At 43.4% G+C, this 19,932-nt stretch overlaps 1 protein-coding gene across 6 annotated transcripts in view; it reads left to right on the forward strand.

The window, feature by feature from the left end:
- st18 (ST18 C2H2C-type zinc finger transcription factor) overlaps positions 1-19,932 on the forward strand; it is an 82,420-nt gene that overhangs the window by 30,354 nt on the left and 32,134 nt on the right. For 4 of the 6 annotated variants that reach the window (XM_049012170.1, XM_049012176.1, XM_049012171.1 and 1 more), the window contains 2 exons: positions 15,352-15,461; positions 18,873-18,924. In XM_049012170.1, coding sequence (XP_048868127.1) covers positions 15,352-15,461; positions 18,873-18,924 — 162 coding nt within the window. The other 2 variants (XM_049012172.1, XM_049012175.1) reach the window with 2 other exon arrangements.

A 19,932-nucleotide genomic window follows, 5' to 3' on the forward strand; every position in this document is an offset into this window, starting at 1 on the left:
CTTTGCACACATCCGATGGGCATTTTACATTGAATGACTCCACCTTTAGTGAATTAAAGTGTGAATTCAGCGGCTTTCTGCGCATAAATGCTGTGCCTGACATTGTTGGAAAAAATATTGCAGCTTCTATGAGGCTTTCAGACAGTTAGTGGGGAGATTAAATGGCTCGAACTGGCTTTAAGAAGCATGACCTATTTTTGATCACCCAGATAGCGTTTGATGCTGTCTACCTAAATTAAACTCACTGCACTTACCGTAGACTGTAAGCTAGTCTTAGGAGAACACATGTTAGCATTGTGTGAGGAGAAAAAAACTGGGGAGAAAGGGTTAACTGAGAGGTGATGAAGTCTGCTAACTTTTATTATTCTTCCCCCTTATGTAAGAGTGGAGTCCTGTTTCATTTGGTGGCTTTTGCAGTCATATTTAAACCCATTGTATTTTCACTTGAATTTGACAGAAGTTGTCTGGTCTTGCTCTCCAGATTAAAAGAATATTGATGTTAATTGATGTGCCATAGTCTATATAATTAGCGTTAGAGCCACTTAATAATCTATGCATAGAACGCTGCTAGCATGTAATATTTACCGAGTGAAATACGCTTCTGTTTTGTGTGCGTTTTCAAAGTGTTTATATGTATAAATATATCTGTGATGTGGCACCTAAATTGGGCCGCAGGAATTAATGAGAAGTGACTGACACAAAGGCACAGAGCCTCACTGTATCAGATACATGCACTTAACTCCCAGTTACTGCTAAGCAACACAGCGCAGCCTCCAAGGTCAAATTGATTTTACAGACGGGGGATATACAAATGAAAAAGTAAATTATGCATTGCAATATTGTACTAGAATAATAGCTTTTTTTTGTCAAAGTCATTTACATGTTTCAGGCTGAGCATGTTTTATGTTTAAGGAAGACACTAAACCGAGTTGTACATTATTCCTAAAGCAAATCAGATTTTGTTGCTCGGAGTGCGTATTTGGATATCAGCTTGTTTATTGGCATTAACGGAGACCGGGAACGGCCGGTGGGTAGCAGGAAGATGGCTCAGGAATGCCGACACGGCGGCCGGCGCGTTACGTACGCTGCTCATCCGGGTGTATCGCCCAGAACGACAGGTTTTCAAGCGTGGCTGTGTTTTTGCTTATCGTCATTGTTCTTTCCCTGCAAAACGTGGCGTAATTGGGTCTGGATGTAAACAACCTGAAAGTGGTTTGTGTGTGTGCATGTGGTGGAGGGGCGGGGGGGGGGGGGTGGGGGGGGTTGCAGAGAGAGACTGCACCACACTCACCTGTCCTTTTAGGGAGGGCTTAAGGTGTCCCTTTGCAAACTCCTTTGTTGGTATGTAAGCCGTAGAGGACGTATCTGATGCTCTACACTTCACACATGCAGTATTTTAGTACTGCAAGTGCAGGGATGGTCATTTCAGCTCTTGGTAATAAATAAATAAATAAATAAATGATCAGAATAAAATCTAATTAAATAATGTTCCTATGGATCAACTGTACTATTCAGTAGGAACAAACGCTTTGGGTCATATAGCTCACAGTGGACTCTGCAGTGTCTAACTTTCCTTTGCATGGGGGTGGGGGGGGGGGAGAGACTCCCTGAGAAATGGGTCTGCAGTATGAAATGCTGGATTCTGAGTACTGTGTAGTCAGATGGGGGCTTTTGACATTGATACGAGAAACCGGGATTTTCTTCGGTAAGTTAGCAAAGGTAACATTTTGTCCCTGCATACATATCTTCACACTCTTATCATCATTTTTACTTATATTTGCAGCTGTTCACTGGACCCTTTTGTCCAAAGTGTGTAAGTGGGGTGAGAGTTGACATGATACATATTATATCATATCTGAAGAAAATGTTTCTTTATCTCCAAATCTAAATTACTACAGGGCACAAAAAGAAGACGATCGTCTGCTAAACTTTCAAAACAAAGGTAAAAATAAGAGCGATTAAAGAAGCCTCAATGACCTTGTGACCATTTTGTTATTTAAAGGAAAGCGATATGTGATGCGGAATTGGTTGCCTGGGCAAATACTCGTGGTTTTTCAGGTGTGTAAACACATTACCCAAACACGGACCCTGGGGCGGGCAGCGGAGAGGCGTGATCACGGGTGTCGAGATGCTCTTTCACGCTGAGGTATGTGTCTTTCTTGCACGGCCCAGTAGCACTGCAGAGAAGCATGAATCCAGCAGTATTATCTGATGCCGATGATCGGCACACAGGCAGCTCTGTCCCGGGGCTGCCCCTTCGTGCTGTTCACTAGACCTCCGTGCAAGATGGTATCACAAACAGCCGCCGTGGGGAGCCAGCACTATCACACAGCACCTGAATCGGCCCTGAAGCCTGGGAGCTGTCCATGGTAGCCAGAATCAGCGGATTCCTGGTCTTGCTGTAGCCTCAACTGAGCATTCGACCCACCTGCGGTTTGTCGGGGAGGGCAGGGGGAGAAGCATATAGAGGCAGTCGCACCTGTGGGAACATCTGCCGCGAGGCAGATGCCGAGTTTTAACGGTAAACCCCGCGGAGTGAACAGCACTTACCCATGAGTGGAGCTGCTTGTGGAGTTAAAAGTGTCCGGTGACGATAATAGAGGTGTACCAGGCGTCTGAGGCACCCCCGAAACCTAAGGGACAGGCGAGGGGACGAGGACAGCTCTGGTGCCTGTCTCCCACCCCCCCCCCCCCCAAACCACATTACGCTGAGACAAAAGACAGACGCGTGTCATTTACATCATAATCACATCAAGGTCCACCAGAGCGGTTCAAAGACGGCAGCCGACGTGGCCCGGTACTCTGGCTCTGCCGGGGCTGAGTTCTGAGGGACCCGGGGTCCGGGTATCGGGGACAATACCTGAGCCTCACACCCAAACTTTGCTCAGCTAATCCAGGGAAATGAGACTTATGGCTTCGGTTCAACGAGGTTTGAGCCCCGCTCCCATCTGCCGTACAGCAGCTGGCGAAAGGATAAATGTAATTAATTACTTAATTTCTGGAAAAGCGCTCCAGAAAACATGGCTGTTAATATGTACCCGGGAAATCAATTTTGAAATTGTAATTGCACGGCGCGCAGAGGCTGAAATACGGCGAGGGCCATTCGGATGGTGTGATTAGTGGGGCTCAGACTCGTCTTTTGCTGTGTGACACAATTAACAGGCTAAAAATGTCAGCATGAGGCGGAATAAAAAAAAAAAACGACGATTCGCTTCATTATCCGGTGTGTGTGCATCATTATTCTGACCGGTTTCTGAAGCTGTACACGAGGTAGTTTGCAACATTAGGGGTCTTAAAGTACCATGTCGAATATCACTCACGGTCATGTTGAAAAACGGACAGCGATATATATACTATCATTGAGCTGCATGTATGTTTGGCTCCCCCAAGATAACCAGCATGTAAAAGGAAGAGGTCTACAAGTGGGGTGAACTTACAACCAGTGACACTAGATACAGACCCTCATGCTCCGAAACGTCGCCTTGTAGCACCACGTAACGTTACCCTCCTCTCCAGTTTCATGGGGTTTAATTGTAAAAACGAACCAAATGTGTAACTTTTAAAAAACGCACGGACGGGAATGTCTGATATGTTCGTGGCGACGCCAGGCAGTTTTAAAGTTTTTTTTTTTTTTTTTTTTTTTTTTTTAATAAGTTTTCAGAGAGCCGAGCAGTTCAAATGTGAGCAGCGCTTCAAAGCCCAATTAGATCGTTTTGAAGGACCTTGAGTTGGAGCGCAGTATCGAGAGGGGGAAAAAAAAATGACAATTTTCGGACGTTCGGTAAAACCAGAAACCTTTGAAGGGGCCTCAACACATGATTTAGGGAATTGGCAAAATAAAATCGCGCGTCCATATCCGTGTTCTGTCTCAGAAGCATCAAAAAGCACCGCGCGAATATTTAACACATTGGGCAAATTGGTCATAGACACTCAGTAAGTAGAATTCACAGGCATTTTTCTTTGCTTTTTTTTGAAGTATCATAGTGACACACTGTTCAAGTTTAATTTTCTTGGCATCCAGGAGCTGTAAGCTTTGTTTCTAATTAAAATTACATGGGTTTTTTCCCCCTCTTTTTTTAGACTATATTTTTGCATTTACCTTAATTGTAATGTTACCTCATTGGCGGTGGGTTTGTTTGTTGGACTAACTATAAAGGATCTGCTCGCACCCTTGTGGGTTGGGGAAGAATTAGGATTTATGAATTTATTTCCTCTGTTGTATTGTTTAAACAGCTTTGGTTTAGTTTTGATCCCTTCCTCTTGCCTTTGAGGCTGTTCCACGGTGTCAGCTGTTGACTGATAGTAGGAGAACTGCCTCACAGTGTGAATGAAAGAAAACTCGCGGTTGGTAAACACTGATAAGGGATAAATAGACAGCGGTCAGGCAGAGATAGTTCTGTGGGAGCCCAGATTGTGTGCGGTCTGTTAAAATGAGATTCTGAGTCTGTCCTTTTCATTCTGCCTCTCCCCTGTACCGCGTTTGTCTGGAAAATCTCCAGTGACCTCTCTCAGTAGTCCCAGCCTGCTGCATTCTTTATTTTTATTTTTTTTGTTTTGTTTTGTTTTCTAACAAGGGTCAAGTTGGCCAATAGACACGTCCCCGGTGCTGCCTATGGACAGCTGTCAGAGCTGCGAGTACTTACAATAATTCATTTTGCATGGAATTAGAGGACTATACCATAGACATGGCACTGGGGGAAACGGAAAAAGTGTCAAAAATGTGTTGAGTACAATCGCAAAATGTCCACACGGTATTAATGTACATTATGCCTCTTGTCACCTCACAGCTTACTAGCTATTCTTTTGATGTGTTTTTCATAATATTGATTTTTAGATCTAGTAGGTATAATGATGAAAAATATATACATTTTTATCAACTTCACCTCAAAATATATATATTTTTTGTTTTAATTTGCAATATTTTGAGTCCATTTGTCTTCCATAGACTTGTTCTGGAAAGGACCACAAAGATCTGCAATATTTTATTCAATTTAAAATACAATAATATTTTATAGGACTGATTTATATGGTAAATCTTTAAAAAATAATTTTCACTTAAATTTTGCTATTAAAATGCTTATTACTGTTAACAAAGTAAATGTTTGAATTTCACTTTTAGATGTGCCAGTGGATATTTAATATTTAATACTCTTGCCAATATTCCCCCTTGATAAACACTGTATAATATTTATTGGAGCCTTAAGTACCATTTTATGTTTTTAATTACAATAAATATATTTTAAATAGTGATAAGGCGAAAAACTTGATCATCCCTATCTAATCCTGAAAATTTATTAAAATCCAGAAAAAAAGTCCTTTTTTGGAAGCAATCTGTTCTAATTTTTTTTTTTTTTGGTCATTGATTTTCTAAAAAAAAAAAAAAAAAAAAAATCCATCTTTTATGTGATTAAAAAGACCTTCAGAGGTCTAACCTTGAGGGTCACCATGTGGTGTATTTACACAGAGAATGTTTCAGCCTATTGTACCCAGGCAGCTAATGAGATTGGTCGTTAAGTGAATGACACAAAGGCTACAAAAAAAAAAGCTTAGCAGCAGCGTAGAATATCACAGTGTCCGCGCGCGCTCCACGCGACAGCGACACGCGGGACTAACCTAGCCACCTCTGCTTCTTTATACATCGCTGCCTCCTTGATGCGAGCATGAAAGGCAGGAACAAAGGCTAAAAGGGAAACGGTGAGTCGAGCTCACGGCGTTGCCCCGTGGAAGGCGAGGGATGCGACCGCGTCCGTGAGTCGCCTCAGCCTCTGAGCAAGTTACAGATAAGTAGATTAATGAGACGTTATTGTGCTACTTCAAGAAGCGTTCACTTCCAGGAGGCGAACCGGTGAGTAGTGTGTGGGGCGGGGGGAGAGACAGTGAGAAAGGCAACGGAGACAAAGTTAACTGGTTAAGCGGCATACTTCAACTTGTGTCACTGCACAGTTGTTCCTGTAAATGTTGTTTTTTTTTTAATCTGGGGGTTTTTCCCCCCTGTGCGCGCGGGTATGTGTTTGTGTGTGTGTGTGTGTGTGTGTGCGCGCGCGCCCCCGCGCGCGTGTGTGTGTTTACCAAGTTTCTCCATCACTGCGCCCTTGCCGTCTTTTTTTTTGCAGCGTACACCTCTCGCCGGGCGTCTGTATAATTAGGAAATGTTTATCATAAGGAGCGGTACCCTAACGCCGCTGTATTTACTCTTTCCACAAATTGCGCTTCCGCCCGCTCGCCGGCGTTTTGCGTCTCGGAGCTTTTACACAAATGACAGCTTAACAATGTAACACAACAGTGACATTTTCCGAGCGCCCCTGCGAGGCGTGCTAAAAAGCTCCTCTCCTGCAGAAATCAATAAAAGCCCTCCGGATTCGCCTGCGGACGGCAAGAGCAGGAAGTCAAGCATCTGTCTGCTCCGGCAACATCTTTTCAAGAAGTGGAGATACTGCTCTGTGCTGGATATAAAGTCATTTTCACAAAGTGTCTGCTTTAGGGGAGAAGTTTTTTTTCTCTCTCTAAATTCCCTCTGTGCCTGTCAGAAGGATCTTTTGTACTTACCGTTCACTTAGTGGATCACACATCCAGGCTTTCGTGTCTAGCGCTGGTTCGGCCGTGAGTGAAGAATTACTCGTTATGGGATCGAAATGTGACTTTTATGCTTAAAGCGTCAGGCAGGCGACTGAGAGGTAGGCAGGCTAAGCACTTCAATTAGGAAAGGCCAGCAGAGATTGTGTAAAATTAATGACCCTCAGGATAAAGCAGAACGGGAGCTTCTGTTAGCACACTAAACACACATCACATCCTGGAGAATTATCTGAACACATCCGGCGCGCATGCAGGTTAAAACTTTAAACCATCCTTCTGGTTGAAGCCGGGAGTCTGTTTCCACAGCCTCGGTGTGTGTGTGTATGTGTGTGTGTGTGTGTGTGTTTAATGGGGGTGTGTGCATGGGTGGAGGGGGGTTATCTAAGATGTTTAAGTGATGCATTCAGTGAACTTTAACTATTCAGGCAAATAAGTGACCTCAATACACATCTTGTGAAAGGTGCTGCCTTAGAGATTACCGAGGCCGAACAGAAGAGCCATTTTAGTTTACTTAACAAATGGTAAATTCAAGTGAAATCGTGATGTCAGGATGGCAAAGTACCACAGTACACTGCCACTTTCAGCATGAAGCAGCTCTTTTGGGTGTTAGGACGTGTCTTAAAGTTCTGTCTTTTTGTTAAACCACGGCGTTCAGTTAAATTTACATTTACATAAAGATTATTCATTTTATTGATGCATATAGTCGTAACCACGGACCATCTGCTTGTCTGGCTAACTGGATTGAGACTCTGGATTGAGAAAGTGCTGGTAACAATTTATAATATACAAAATAATAAGGGCTTAACTGTGCGTTATTCCTGAAAGGGAACTCAGAACAGGATGATAGTAAGCAGTAACTGTTTTCACTTTGTGAAATATATGATATTATTCTAATGAACACAGCAGACTAGTGGATGTAATAGTATAATGAAGTGAATACTTGATAAGCTGCTGCTGAATGAATTCCTCAGTGAAAGAAGTACTCTTTCAGTAATGTTGTAAAATACTTGGTATTCATATATAGATGTTGTTAAAATGTAATTCATTCTTTCTGGAATGTCTAGTTTATCTCCAATTCTTATGTTAATAAGTCAGTCCATCTTAGTTTAACAGGTAAATATTTTGTGTATCCTACCTGTGAAGTTTGATTTAGCTACCTCACGGGAAACTTTTCAAAAGTTTTAATTATTATTGCTATGGCTGTTTCAAAACTTTTCGTGTACTGTTTGAATCTGAAACTTCCTTCCATGGGGAAGACTTAAAATACACGGACAGCTTTAAAGATAAAAGAAAGCAGGATTTTTTTTGTGTGCTTTGAAAATTAAACACTTCGATAGTTTTTCATGGCTGTAAACTTTTTTTTTGTTTGTTCGTTTTTTTGCTATTGAGAAATTCTAACATTAGCCTCGTCTTCATCGCATGAAGTACTTATGCACAGCTCCTTCCTGACAAAGCTTACTCGGACTGGGAATTCGTTTGCCAGAGGGAAATCCGAGTTAACACGGATTTATTCTGGCACGAGTTAAAGGACTAAAGTTTGTAATCCAGGTAGCCACGGGATTTTGCCACACAGTGGCAGAAATCACTTAAAACTCCCCCGACATCCTGAGCCTGTGGTTTTTACAGAGCCAGAAATGGTTCTGCGAGAACAGTATATGTAGGGTGCTTCAGAATTACCAGCCGTTGTTCTGCGTGCGTGTGTCCACGGCATGCACACTGAAATGTTTCATTTCCCCTCAGTTGACTATCCCAGTTACTTTTGTTGTGGGAGTACGTGGGGGGGGGGGGGGGGGGGGGTCAAGGCAGGTCGCTTGGGGTTGCCACCTGCCTTTAAACCGAGGTCCCTAGTCACCACTGACTACAGGCTTACAGGCCTTCAGGGCCCTGGGACCACCGTTGACTCACTCGGAGGTGAATGGCAGATTTAACCATCCATGCCAGAACCAGAACCTGAACCTGAAGAGTTCTGACCCACATTTATGACGGGCCCTCGGCTTTTCGGTACGGGTTCGGGGGACGGCCTCCTCCGCCCCCCACCTCCCCCCGCCCAGCCTGAAGCATGTAGGCAAAGTGCACACGGCAGTGGGTACGGAGGACGAGGACGCTGGGATGAAGTGGAGTTTAATGACATGAACAGCTGACTCATTAGGGCTGAGCAGTGAAAGGTAATTAACCCTGGGAAAACTACAGCTGCCACACGGGCTGTTCATTTCAGCGCAATCTGATTAAGAATCAGCGCCGAGATGCCGATTCTTCACCTACCGATTGCTGGGCGTCTCGCAAACTTCTCTCCTCTGGCTCCGAAGTACAGTAGTGGTACCTTTTGTAGACCAGGGATTAAGTGGAGCGTCAGACTCGTATCTTCCTTATTTATTTATCTCCCACCCCCCCCCCCCCCCCGAATCGCAGGCCACCTGGTAGCATTCATGCATCTTCAATCATGAAAGGCCTTTCTGAGGCTAGAACAATGGCCCCCACCAAGAGGCCACGGTGCGGATTACACTGCAGCGATAACAGTAAATCAGGGCCGCAAGTTTGCTCCGCCATCGCACCTGTCCTTGAATCCCCCATCTTCCACGCAGGCCACTGAAGAGCCATTGTCGCAGCGGTAAACTGTCAAGTGGACTGTTTGTACTGTGTGTTTTTCTTTCCACTGCGTTTTTTTGTCGACCAGCGATAGCGTCCATTTTGTAAACTTAATACGCTTCCCGTCGCCTCTGAAGCATGCCTCGGCTGTGTGTACTCTTCCAACAGGTCACGACCATGTTGAACGGCTAGTTACGGGCTCTCTGCTAGCTATTGTTTCTGATTTTACTTCACGGAAGGCGGACGCCATTAACATGCCTCTCGGCGCGGACGCGCACATCGGAGCCGTGCAAATTAATTGTCATGTAACGGGTTAATTGAATTTAAGGAATGCCGTGTGAAAACGACTGTGATATTGGCCTTTTAAATTGGTCCCAGTCCTCTTTTAGTCAAAATCGATTTCCCTTAGGAAAGAGATACGAGTGCCGAGTTTGTTCGCTCGTTCGTCGTGTAGCTGATCGAACTAAGTCACCAATATGATACTCCTATCGGTATTTGCTCTTATGTCACGTTGTGCTTTCAGGTTTCAGTCGCCTCCAGTTACCCTATACCGTATTCCACCAAGCAAATTCACGCAAATAACCTCAGAAAAATTGTGTGCGTAATCCCAACGGAAAATGAATAAACAAATAAACACTCAAATAGACAGATAGATCAATAGATAGATGAGAATCGTGCAGGCACCGATTGTCACAATGCAAACCCTTTCTTTAGTTTTTGCCACCCAAGGGGAATCCAGAGTCTCATACTTTCGGGACAGGGAGGCTGCCTGGGCATTCTTAGTTCTTTCAGTGGAGCTGGTCTCACTCCAGATTGTTCGCATTTGCAGGGAAGCATCAGCAGTCACTTTGGAATGAGAACACGGGGTTAATAAAGCTCTCCGGCGGAGGTGTCAGCATCTGATACTCCTGTTTGCCACTCAATAAGTGTTTCCAATAACAAGTTTCCCCTCTACTTATGCCATCAGAGCAGATTAGTGAAGTTATAGCACTGAGCCAGGCTCCTCGTCGTGCATTAAGGATTCAGAGGGCCTTTTCTTTAATGAGACGACTCCGTCTTGGGTAACTGATGAAAAGGCAGCCCCCCTTGTGAAAGTCCCAATTTGGCAGGGCCCGCGAAACACTTTACTTGGCGGTTGGGGTGTCTGCTCGGCTGGTACATCTGAAATCACAGTTGTCCTCGAGACTTCTACTTAGTGGGTTTCAGAACCCAGCTCCCCACAGAGACGGAGTCGCTAGTTAGCAGTGATTTCTGAAAGGTCCTTGGCTTTTTGTTTCCGAGTTTTATCCTCCAGTTAATTTGATCCGCTAATGAAAAGTAGACCTTCAATGCTTTAATCCTGTAATTGTTTCACTGTTTTTCCTACCAATGATGCTTCGGGGCTTCTCCGAGTTTTCCGAGAGCTTATTTCTAAATTTAGACAATACCTGTCACTCATACGTATTGTTAAAAGTGTAACATCCGCTGTTGCGCTTGGACGCGGCAAGATAGCAACATTTAGCCAGTGATTTGTTAAACGTGAAATACTTCCGGGGAATGATTTTCATTTGAATGAGTCTCATAGTGATAGCATACACTTAGGCATGCTTTCACACACAAATAGTCACTGCTGGTTTGCATCTTCAGTTGATTTTTTAAATTAAATGCATAAAATATATGATTACTATTTAAATAATACTTTCTTTTTTGAAAACGAAAAATAAATCACCAATGTTGTGATTTTCATATTAAAACATGAAAAATATTTCTCTTTTTCCGCAAAAGTAAAATATTACGTGGTGTTTTTAGGGTTAGCATCTTGCTAATTACTATTTAGCATGTAACTGTAGCGTGATCTTACCCACGATCTCCCTTCACCCCACCCCCTTCTGTCGCCATGGTTTCTGCCACAGCACATTCATGGATATTTAAACGTCCACAACAAACTCTAAGTGGTACGATGAGGCGTGGCCTGTCACCCTCAGCTGCAACTCCCATAAAAACTCGTCGAACTTAAAAGCCGAAAATTAAAAAAAAAAAAAAAAAAAACAAAGAAAGAAAATAATAATAAAAAAACGTTCTCTGAAGAACGACGAAGCAATGTCGCTTTAAATGTTTCGCAGAAGCGTAAGACTGGAGCAGTTTGCCACATCCTTGTCAACCTGCGATCAAACAGCCCCTGGCCTAAGCGGTTCTGGGCCTCCCTCCAAAATCAGTGTTGTGCGCGCGAGCATGCGTGTGTGCGCGCGCGCGCGCGTCTGTATTTTTTAACATACACAAAACCAGCCGTTTCTGTAAAACACCACTTTGTGTAAATAAATGCTATGGCCGATATTATGTCCACACACGGTGAATGATCAGGGAGGGACTCTAAAGTCCTGAAAATATAGTGTTGGGGTGCAGGGACTGATCTGAATAGGAACTCCAGGCTCATATACACCCCCTCCACCCCTCTCCCCCCCTCCCCGCCTGCATGTAAAATGTCTGTCAGCTATTATTCCAACGTCCAGCTGCTGGTGTTTCAGGGAGAGGGCATCTGGTGAGGACTAGGGCCGCAATGAAAATAGAAAATCCTTTTTTTAAAAAAAAGGAAAAAAAAAAAACTTGTTTATTAAAATTGTCTCTCTGAGCACAGCTTGATTTATTCACCATGAATGCATTTGAATTTCAATGAAAAAAAGGGGGGGGGGGGGAGAGAAAATAAAACAGTTTTTATTGGACTTCCTTAGGATTTTACTCAGGGTTGTTTTTTTGTTTTTTTTTTCCCCTGGACACACGAGGTTAGTGTCACGACACGGTCGCCCGGTGATAATGGCTTGTGGACACTTTTTTGTTTTAAACAATTTGCACGGTGTTTTTTATAATTGGGGGCCGGCAAAAAACGGGGTGGGAGGGGCGCGCGGCTTTCAACAAGGAGGCCCTCTCTTAGATGTTTCGTCTACAATTATTAGCAGTTTGCAGTGCATTTAGACATTCATTACAAGGAAATATTAAAGTAAATTGTAGCATCTCGCCCCTGCGTGCGTTTTATTATGCAGAAATAGAAAACACTTAGCATGCGAAATTAACGTGGATATTATTCCCCGGTAAACTATAAACACAGAAGTTACCCCGCACAGTCAACCCCCCAGCTTTCCCCAGATCAGAGTGTAATTGCCAGTAATCAGGTCTGTTTGCTGCTGATAAAACTGCTCTGAATGCGAGGAAGCCTCTTTGTGTGATGACTCAATTATGCCAGAAGTGCCTCATCAAACCTGGTCCGTCAGCTGCTTTAATAAATAAGGAGAAAAAGTTGCTGCAGGCGCATTATAATTCCATTCATTCCATAATTAAATCCATTCTACTTTTTAACCCTTCGCGCAGTCCGCCGCCAGGATGAGGGGAAGGGAGGGAATCAGACGGTGACCTTGCCCGGTTTATCCAAACATCGACATAATTCACGCAAACTAATATTGCCCAAGAAAGGTCGAGAGGGAGGAGGGACACGGCTTTGTGAGCCAGGCTGTGTATAGGGACAGATAGAGTCTGCACGCTGCTTTTATTCATTGTTTGAGCACGCAGGTTTATACAGTAATTATACTGAAAGTCTTATCTAATCATGACAGTTGGCCGTCTGCAGTGGGCTGACATTTTTATTGTGTTTCCTTTTTATTTATGTACTTTAATTTTCATTCATCAGTTTCGCCTGGTGCCACTGTGAAATATATAAAAAAAATAATAATGTGCACTTTTATTTTAGCATTTTATTTCAAACTGTGATTTTGTTAGCCCTCACCGTAATCTATAGTGATTTTTTTTCTCTTTTTCTTTTTTTTTTTTTTTTTAGTTTGAGACTTAAATTTTATTTAATTTAGTAGCTTGTCGGATATTTGCTTCTTATTAGAAGTGCACGGAATTGTATTTCTCTGTCATTTTCATCTTATTATCAAATGTGCGATTATTTATAAACTGCAGCTTTTATTTTCACCTGAAAATCGTTGGGGTGGATTTAAGACACACATTTAGTAATAAAGACACACATTTAGTAAGAAAGACACACAGTAGTAATTATAAGTGGAGGTAGCATAAACCAGAGAATAGCACAGAATTTATTTAGCGCTCGCCTGTCCCGGTCCAGGCCCAGGTACATGTTGTATTCCTGTGTTTTACTAATCTGACTTTACTAACTTAAACTCATCCAGTTGGTCCCTCCGAAAAGAAGGATTAATCTTGGTCATCCAGTTTGGTTATCTGGCAGACTAATTCTCCTACAGTATATGATTCTCTACCTGATTCCCATCAGCTGCGGCCTTCAATAATTTTGCGGCGATTTTGTCTGGAGTTTCTCATGCAGTTTTTACTGCAGAAATGCAGCGCAAAATCATTTCGTTCAAATGAAAAATTTGAATTTTAGGCTTTGTGGAAATTTTCCTGTTTATGGTAACAATTTTTTTTTTATTATTTCCCGTGGTGTAAGATGCTGTTTTAACTTATTACAAAATGCTTTATTTGGGCCTTTCATGTGGTGTTTTAATGTTTTCTATGAATAGTTTCTTCCCCCAAGCAATACAAATATAAAGAAAAGACCGAAAACATTTGCCTAATATCTTCATACTATTTACAAACATGCTGTATTATAATATATACTAATAAAGATGAACCTTTTATTTACTATACAAAATGAATGATTTGTTGGGTGAAATGACGAGCAGTAATATTATCCACTATTACTCTAGATTTTTTTTTCCACCAATTAACCTCTTAAAAAATTAAAAGAACCAAGAGGTTTGGCAACTGTGCCGTGTGGCTGATTGACAGGGCCTTTTCCGTAGCGTCGGGGGGCGGGTGACGGTGGTAGTTCGAGTGGCGAGGCCTTCCGCTTCTGCCCCCAGTCTTCTGGGGTGGGAGAGCTAGCAGATGGGCGAGGGCAGAGGGCCATGGCCTCTGACAGCAAGTGGTCTGGTTTCCACACAGAAAGCCCAGGCTTCAGGAAGCCCAGAGTCCCCCGAGATATCCACCCCGGCACAGAGGCGAGTGCTCCAGGGAGACGTGTTATTTGTGGGGCCGGGGATGGGGGGGGGGGGGGTCAGAGTGTGTGTGTGTGTGTGTGTGTGTGTGGGGGGGGGGGGGGGTTGTAATTTTTTTTTTTTTATTCAGCAGATGACATACCAGGTTCAATTATTAGTGTGTCTTTTTTATGCTAATGGATTAAATCGGTTCCTTTTGCTTTGTGTGGGAAATTTTCACAGCGCTATAATTAAGATCCCAGGGTGTTTTTTTTTTTTTGCGACTCAGTAAGAACTAACAGAAATAAATACGTCTGTAATGAGATCTCTCATGTGTTCAGGCACAGTTTGCTCTACACTTCGCCTATTGTGCTCTTCCTTGTTTCCCCAGTTGGACGGTTTGCATTAATTACACGCAAGCAATTTAATTTCTCTCTCGCTAATAAGTTGTTAAAGATGGAGTATCGCTCGCAGCCTCGCTTCTCCTCTGCCTCTCTTTAGTCTCCCGCTTCCTGACGACGGGCCAAGTTTCTTCTGCGAACGCTAGGTTTGCGGGGAACCACTTTTGCTTGTGGAAACGTAGAGTAGGGATGAACTGCTGTCAGCAGTCCACCGAAAGAAAATATAAGGAAAACGTGGCTTAACTTTCTTGGTCACCTCTGCCCTCAGGCCTCAGAGGTGTAGTCAAAATTAGCTGCAGTTTTTCATTTATGGGACACGTTGACTATAAACATACAGCAAACAGTACTTTATGTTTATGCCCAGGGAGCATGATTTTTGAAGGCGCCCCACATCTGATGTCTCTCTGATGTCCAGACGGTGGGAGCATCTCCATGTAGGTGCGCAAACCTTGTAAGTTTCGCCGGACCTCTGGTGTCGTTTTCACGCACCCGGCTTCCAGCGGATAAGTTTGCTGTGATTCCGAGTCCCAAGAGGCTTCCCGAGAGGCTTTGCTCCAGTCCAGGAAGTGGTTTGAAGAAATGGGTTTTTCGGAAGCATGTCAAAGCTGGGGAGTGATGATGTGCCAGGGAGACGGGGTTGAGGGTCTGCGTGAGGCCAGCCAAAGTGGGCGCATCTCCATTTATGCAGCCTGTGGATGATGGGCACATCTTTAGATACCTTTTCTCACTCCTCTGTACATTTCTTGACCTCAATGGCTGAGCACGACCTGAACGTGTGAAGTTTTTTTATTTTTTTTCCCTCATCACCCCTCTCTGTCTTTCCACAGAGAATGAATTTCGCACTGACGTTCTGAAGCAGATAGATACCTTCACGTGCTCCGACCGGTGTAGGCTCTCCTTCGCTTCCTGTAAATTACCGCGTGAACTGCAAGCAAAGGTAAGAGCGCAGGTTTTTCTGTATTTTGTTTATGTTAAATGCGTGCAGTTCAGAGTGCCCCTCGGTGAAAGCACGCAACAGTTTGCTTGAAGTTAGCGTGGCTAGTAGTGTGTTTACTGCTCTTTAATTTGAATCCTTGTACGAGTTTAGCGTTGCTTCTCACTGGCCTGTTGTAATACTCTATTCTCTTGTCCTGGTCGTTGATGTTGTGCGAATATCACAGTCCCACAGCCTTTCTTTGCTTCCACCTGCTGCATAATGTCCAATTCAACACTTTCTTAACACTGGGTGGGCTGGGGGTGCAATGGGGGGTGGGTGGTGGGGAGAGGCACATCCTGTAAATAAATCTCCATGTAATTAATAGCATTATTTTTTAGACTACTTAGGAATGTGTTGTCTGTTTGATTAAAGTGATTAAATGCCTGCTGGTGAGGGATTAATTAAGCAAATTAGCAGGTAACTGTGTAATGATACAGGCCTCTTCCCTCGTGCATGGGTGGTCCATCTTCTGTAGCAGTCTCACCTATGCGCCACCTGGGATTCACGCAGGAGGTCCATGGTTTAGCTTGATGTGCGGTTTGAATGCCTTCTAGAACAAACATCTGTTCCTTGGCTATTTTAGTGCGATTTTACGGCCATTATTGTAATTGTTATAGAATATTGTCATTAATTATCACCACAAGCAAATGCTAGCTAGATCGTCGTGTGTTAGGTATGCCTGAGTCTTTAAATGAGCGTTACAAAACTTATTTTTATTTGCTGAACAAAGGTATCTGTGTATTTTTCTGTCTCATACCTGGAATTGGGTAATCTTATAAATAACAGGGACTTTTGTGAAAAATAGCTTTTCAGTTTTACAGAACAGTTATGTTTCAATTAAGGTAGGTTTTTCTCATTTTTGGCTTTTATGTTCCAGTGGGTAGTGCAGATTCAGTGGGGGAAAAAAAATCATTTATCGTTTTACAATATGTTAGCATTTAGCCTCAGGTATAATACAGGATAGCTCAGAAGGTTCTGGTGCATTTCTGAAAAACCTGTAATGCAACGGAGTTCAGTTGCTAGAGTGGATTATTATACATGTTGTAGAGAAATATTCAAATTCATGGTTGTACAGAGAGTATCATTCATATAAAGCCTGAGGAGATCTAGTTACAATACACAAACAGAAGTTAAACTGTACAGATAACTACATATAACAGAAGGGCTGGATGACACAGGAATCTTTTATGGGATTGTCGACTGCAAAAATTTTAAATGCTGGTGATTTAGCAATCAGGAGTGTTGATAAACAGTTTTTATCGGAACACTCTCAGTGTTAAATGAACTACTCCAGTTTCTCTGTGCATGGATTGGCAAGATGGGTCATTTTTTTGGAGGGTAAAACACCTCAGTGTTAAAATCGAATGGTTTACGTTTACACTAAATATGTTTAAACGGACGAATATGTAACTGGTGTTTGTTCATGTCAGTAACGAGAAGCATGTGCAACGTACAGGAAATGTTTAGGGAATAAACGTCACTGCAGTTAGTTGTCATGCAGGATCGATTTTGATGCAGGATGCAGTCCAAAGCGAATGTTTGAAATGTACGGCTCTGTTCGCTGTCACATGCCAGAATTTGCGCATCGTAAAATTAAACAGCTCCGCATTATAAAGCCAAAAAGCTGATCAACACTTTTAATAGTTTTATCTTTCAAGGGCTTTTGTTAAATGTGCTGGTTGTTGTATGATGGGGAAGAGTGTAATGAACTAATCGGCTACATTAGTTTTACAGAATGTAATCTATAGTGTTGGGGAGTTGTTTGTCTCAATAGGGCCCCAGTAATCAAAAGTAATGAAGCTATTATGAGCAGGACCTCAGAGAGCCCAGGGTGGCAGTAAGAGTGTGCCATATAAAAGGTTTATTAAAGGAAATTAAAGTCCATCAGTGCTACACCTGCTCCCCTATTATAAATGTATGACAGGTCAGTGCCTTCAATCACAGCCCCAAACGAGACGGAGGAGTCATGCTTCCCATTAGCGGGGAAGTAGGCCTGTATCCTGTGACTCAGAGGTTTCACAGCCCCTGACCACCATACACTGCCATCAGCCTGGAATAATTATGTTTAATAGGTTTTATTTGGGATCCGCAAGCAGCGCCGGGGGAGAGTGGATGGGTTTTAACAACTATTTTGGTCTAAACATATACTGTGTACCTCCAGCACTTTAATAGCATAATTTAGCATCGCCGGGTTTACACCGACCCAGAAGTTTTTTAGGTGCTTTTTATTTATTTATTTATTTGTTACGTGTGTGTGTGTGTCTGTGTGTGTGTGTGTGTGTGTGTGTGTGTGTGTGTGTGTGTGTGTGCGCGCGCGCGTGCATTTTACCCCAGGATTTGCTTCTGGGCACCGTTCAGATTTTCACAGCAAACCGAATGATTTGTAATGAGGCTCGTCTCGGGCCAACGTCTGGGACTCTCCCGCAGTCCCCAGTTCTATGTGCGTTTCTCACTTCTCCCGTGTGCGTGGGCAAGTCTCTCCATACATGACGATAGCATGTTTGACATGTTTTAATGATCGGCTGATTTTTGTTGCTGCATCATTATGTTATTAACACAATTGAGCCTTTATGTACTTGAACTGAGTAGCAATTTGTCTTTTTTTTCCACTAAAGTGTAATATGAAATAAATTCAAATGTCTCTGCAGGTTCTGTGCAGTAATTAGATTTGGACAGCGGCTATTCAGATGACATAACATAATTTGGTTTGATTTGGTTTTAAATAATTCCTCTTTTAGCAATTCAAAGCATGCAACTTACAGGAGACTGGCGTCATGCTGCCAAGTACAGTAAATAACAATATTACTTTTAAGCAGTTCCATATTGGGCCCGGATTATGAAATATTGCAGAACATGAATATTGAATAATTCCTTCAGCAAGTAGTTTGTGAGGGACGGCCCACATGTAAGAAATTATTGAGATCTATCTATCTGTCTGTCTGTCTGTCTGTCTGTCTATCTATCCTTCCATCCAGTCATCATCCATCCATCATCCCTGTCTATCTATCTGTCTATCCTTCCATCCAGTCGTCATTCCCATCCATCACCCATCCATCATCCATATCTGTCTGTCTGTCTGTCTATCCTTCATCCTGTCATCATCCTCATCCATCATCCATCCATCATCCCTGTCTATCTATCTGTCTGTCTGTCTATCTATCCTTCCATCTAGTCATCACCCCATCCATCATCCATCCATCCTTCCATATATCTGCCCTTCCATCAATCATCCTTCTATCCATTTGTATGTCTTTCCATCCATCCATCCATCCATCCATCCATCCATCCATCCATCCATCCATCAACCTGCTGTGTCCTCAGCCTATATGCCGCCCCACAGCCTAACATGCGACCGTTGCGTGTGTCCCACAGATGGAGGCGGAGAGCGAGGAGAGCAGGTCCCAGGCGTGCAGCGCAACCAAGGGTGAGTGGCGACGGATGTCGCGATGAAGCCATAAAAAATAACAGGCATTTCGTCATCAAGACGGCTTCCTGCAGGTCCGCTTCAGAGTGTCCCCTTCAGCAGGGCAGGCCCTATATGGGAATTACTGCATTAAACATCAATATTACTTTAAATAAGGCAAGAACTGCATTTGTATAGGGAGGCTGATTGAAACCGGCAGCCAGGGGACGTCATTATGCGGGTGTTCAGAGCCTCTTAGGTGCCCTCCCATTGGCCGGAACGCCATTACTGCATCCCCGACATTCATGGGAAGCTTACAGGCTTCACTTCACCAAAATAGGGGGAACTCCAATGCATAACCAACCCTCCCCTCCTTTTTTGTCATGGTGCTTCTGCAAAATGAGTTCGAATTTAGAAATCTGGCGGGCAGTGAAGTCCTCCACCCGGCTGCGAGGTCCTCTCTGTCTGCTTTCCGCCCAGCAGTAAGGCCTCCACTCAGGGACAAAGAGAGGCTGGGGAGGAGCGGGCTGCTTCCGTCTGACCCCGGGGGCCACTGGGTTGTGCCTGGCCTTCATCGCCCCCTCTAAGGAGACTCAGAAGGGTGCGGGCCAGTACGCTTTGAAAAGTCCTCCTGCAAACAGATGCAGGTCCATTGTCTATTAGTGTGAATGTGCCTTCAGAACCAACACAATTAAGCAACCGCTATATTTATACCTTGTGGCCGAGGAAACGAAGATAGTCGCTATATTGGGAGGCATCTTCTGACCAGTTCTATACCCATAGGCACAAAACAGTCTGACATTGTTTTCATACAGTCATCCCCTGTTATTAATAGAAAAAAATGTCTCTGATTGATCTATTGACGTATTCATTTAGCTTCCACACAGCACCCAACAAAAGTAACTGTCAAAGTTAGACAGCTTGAATGTGGCTGAACAGCCAGACCAGTGATATCCAAGATTCCTTACACGGACAGTAGTCTGCAAGCTTGAAATACTGAAAATGATTGCAACAAGTACTTTCCCCTTT

This window comes from Brienomyrus brachyistius, chromosome 4, assembly GCF_023856365.1.
Source record: "Brienomyrus brachyistius isolate T26 chromosome 4, BBRACH_0.4, whole genome shotgun sequence".
Taxonomy (NCBI): domain Eukaryota; kingdom Metazoa; phylum Chordata; class Actinopteri; order Osteoglossiformes; family Mormyridae; genus Brienomyrus; species Brienomyrus brachyistius.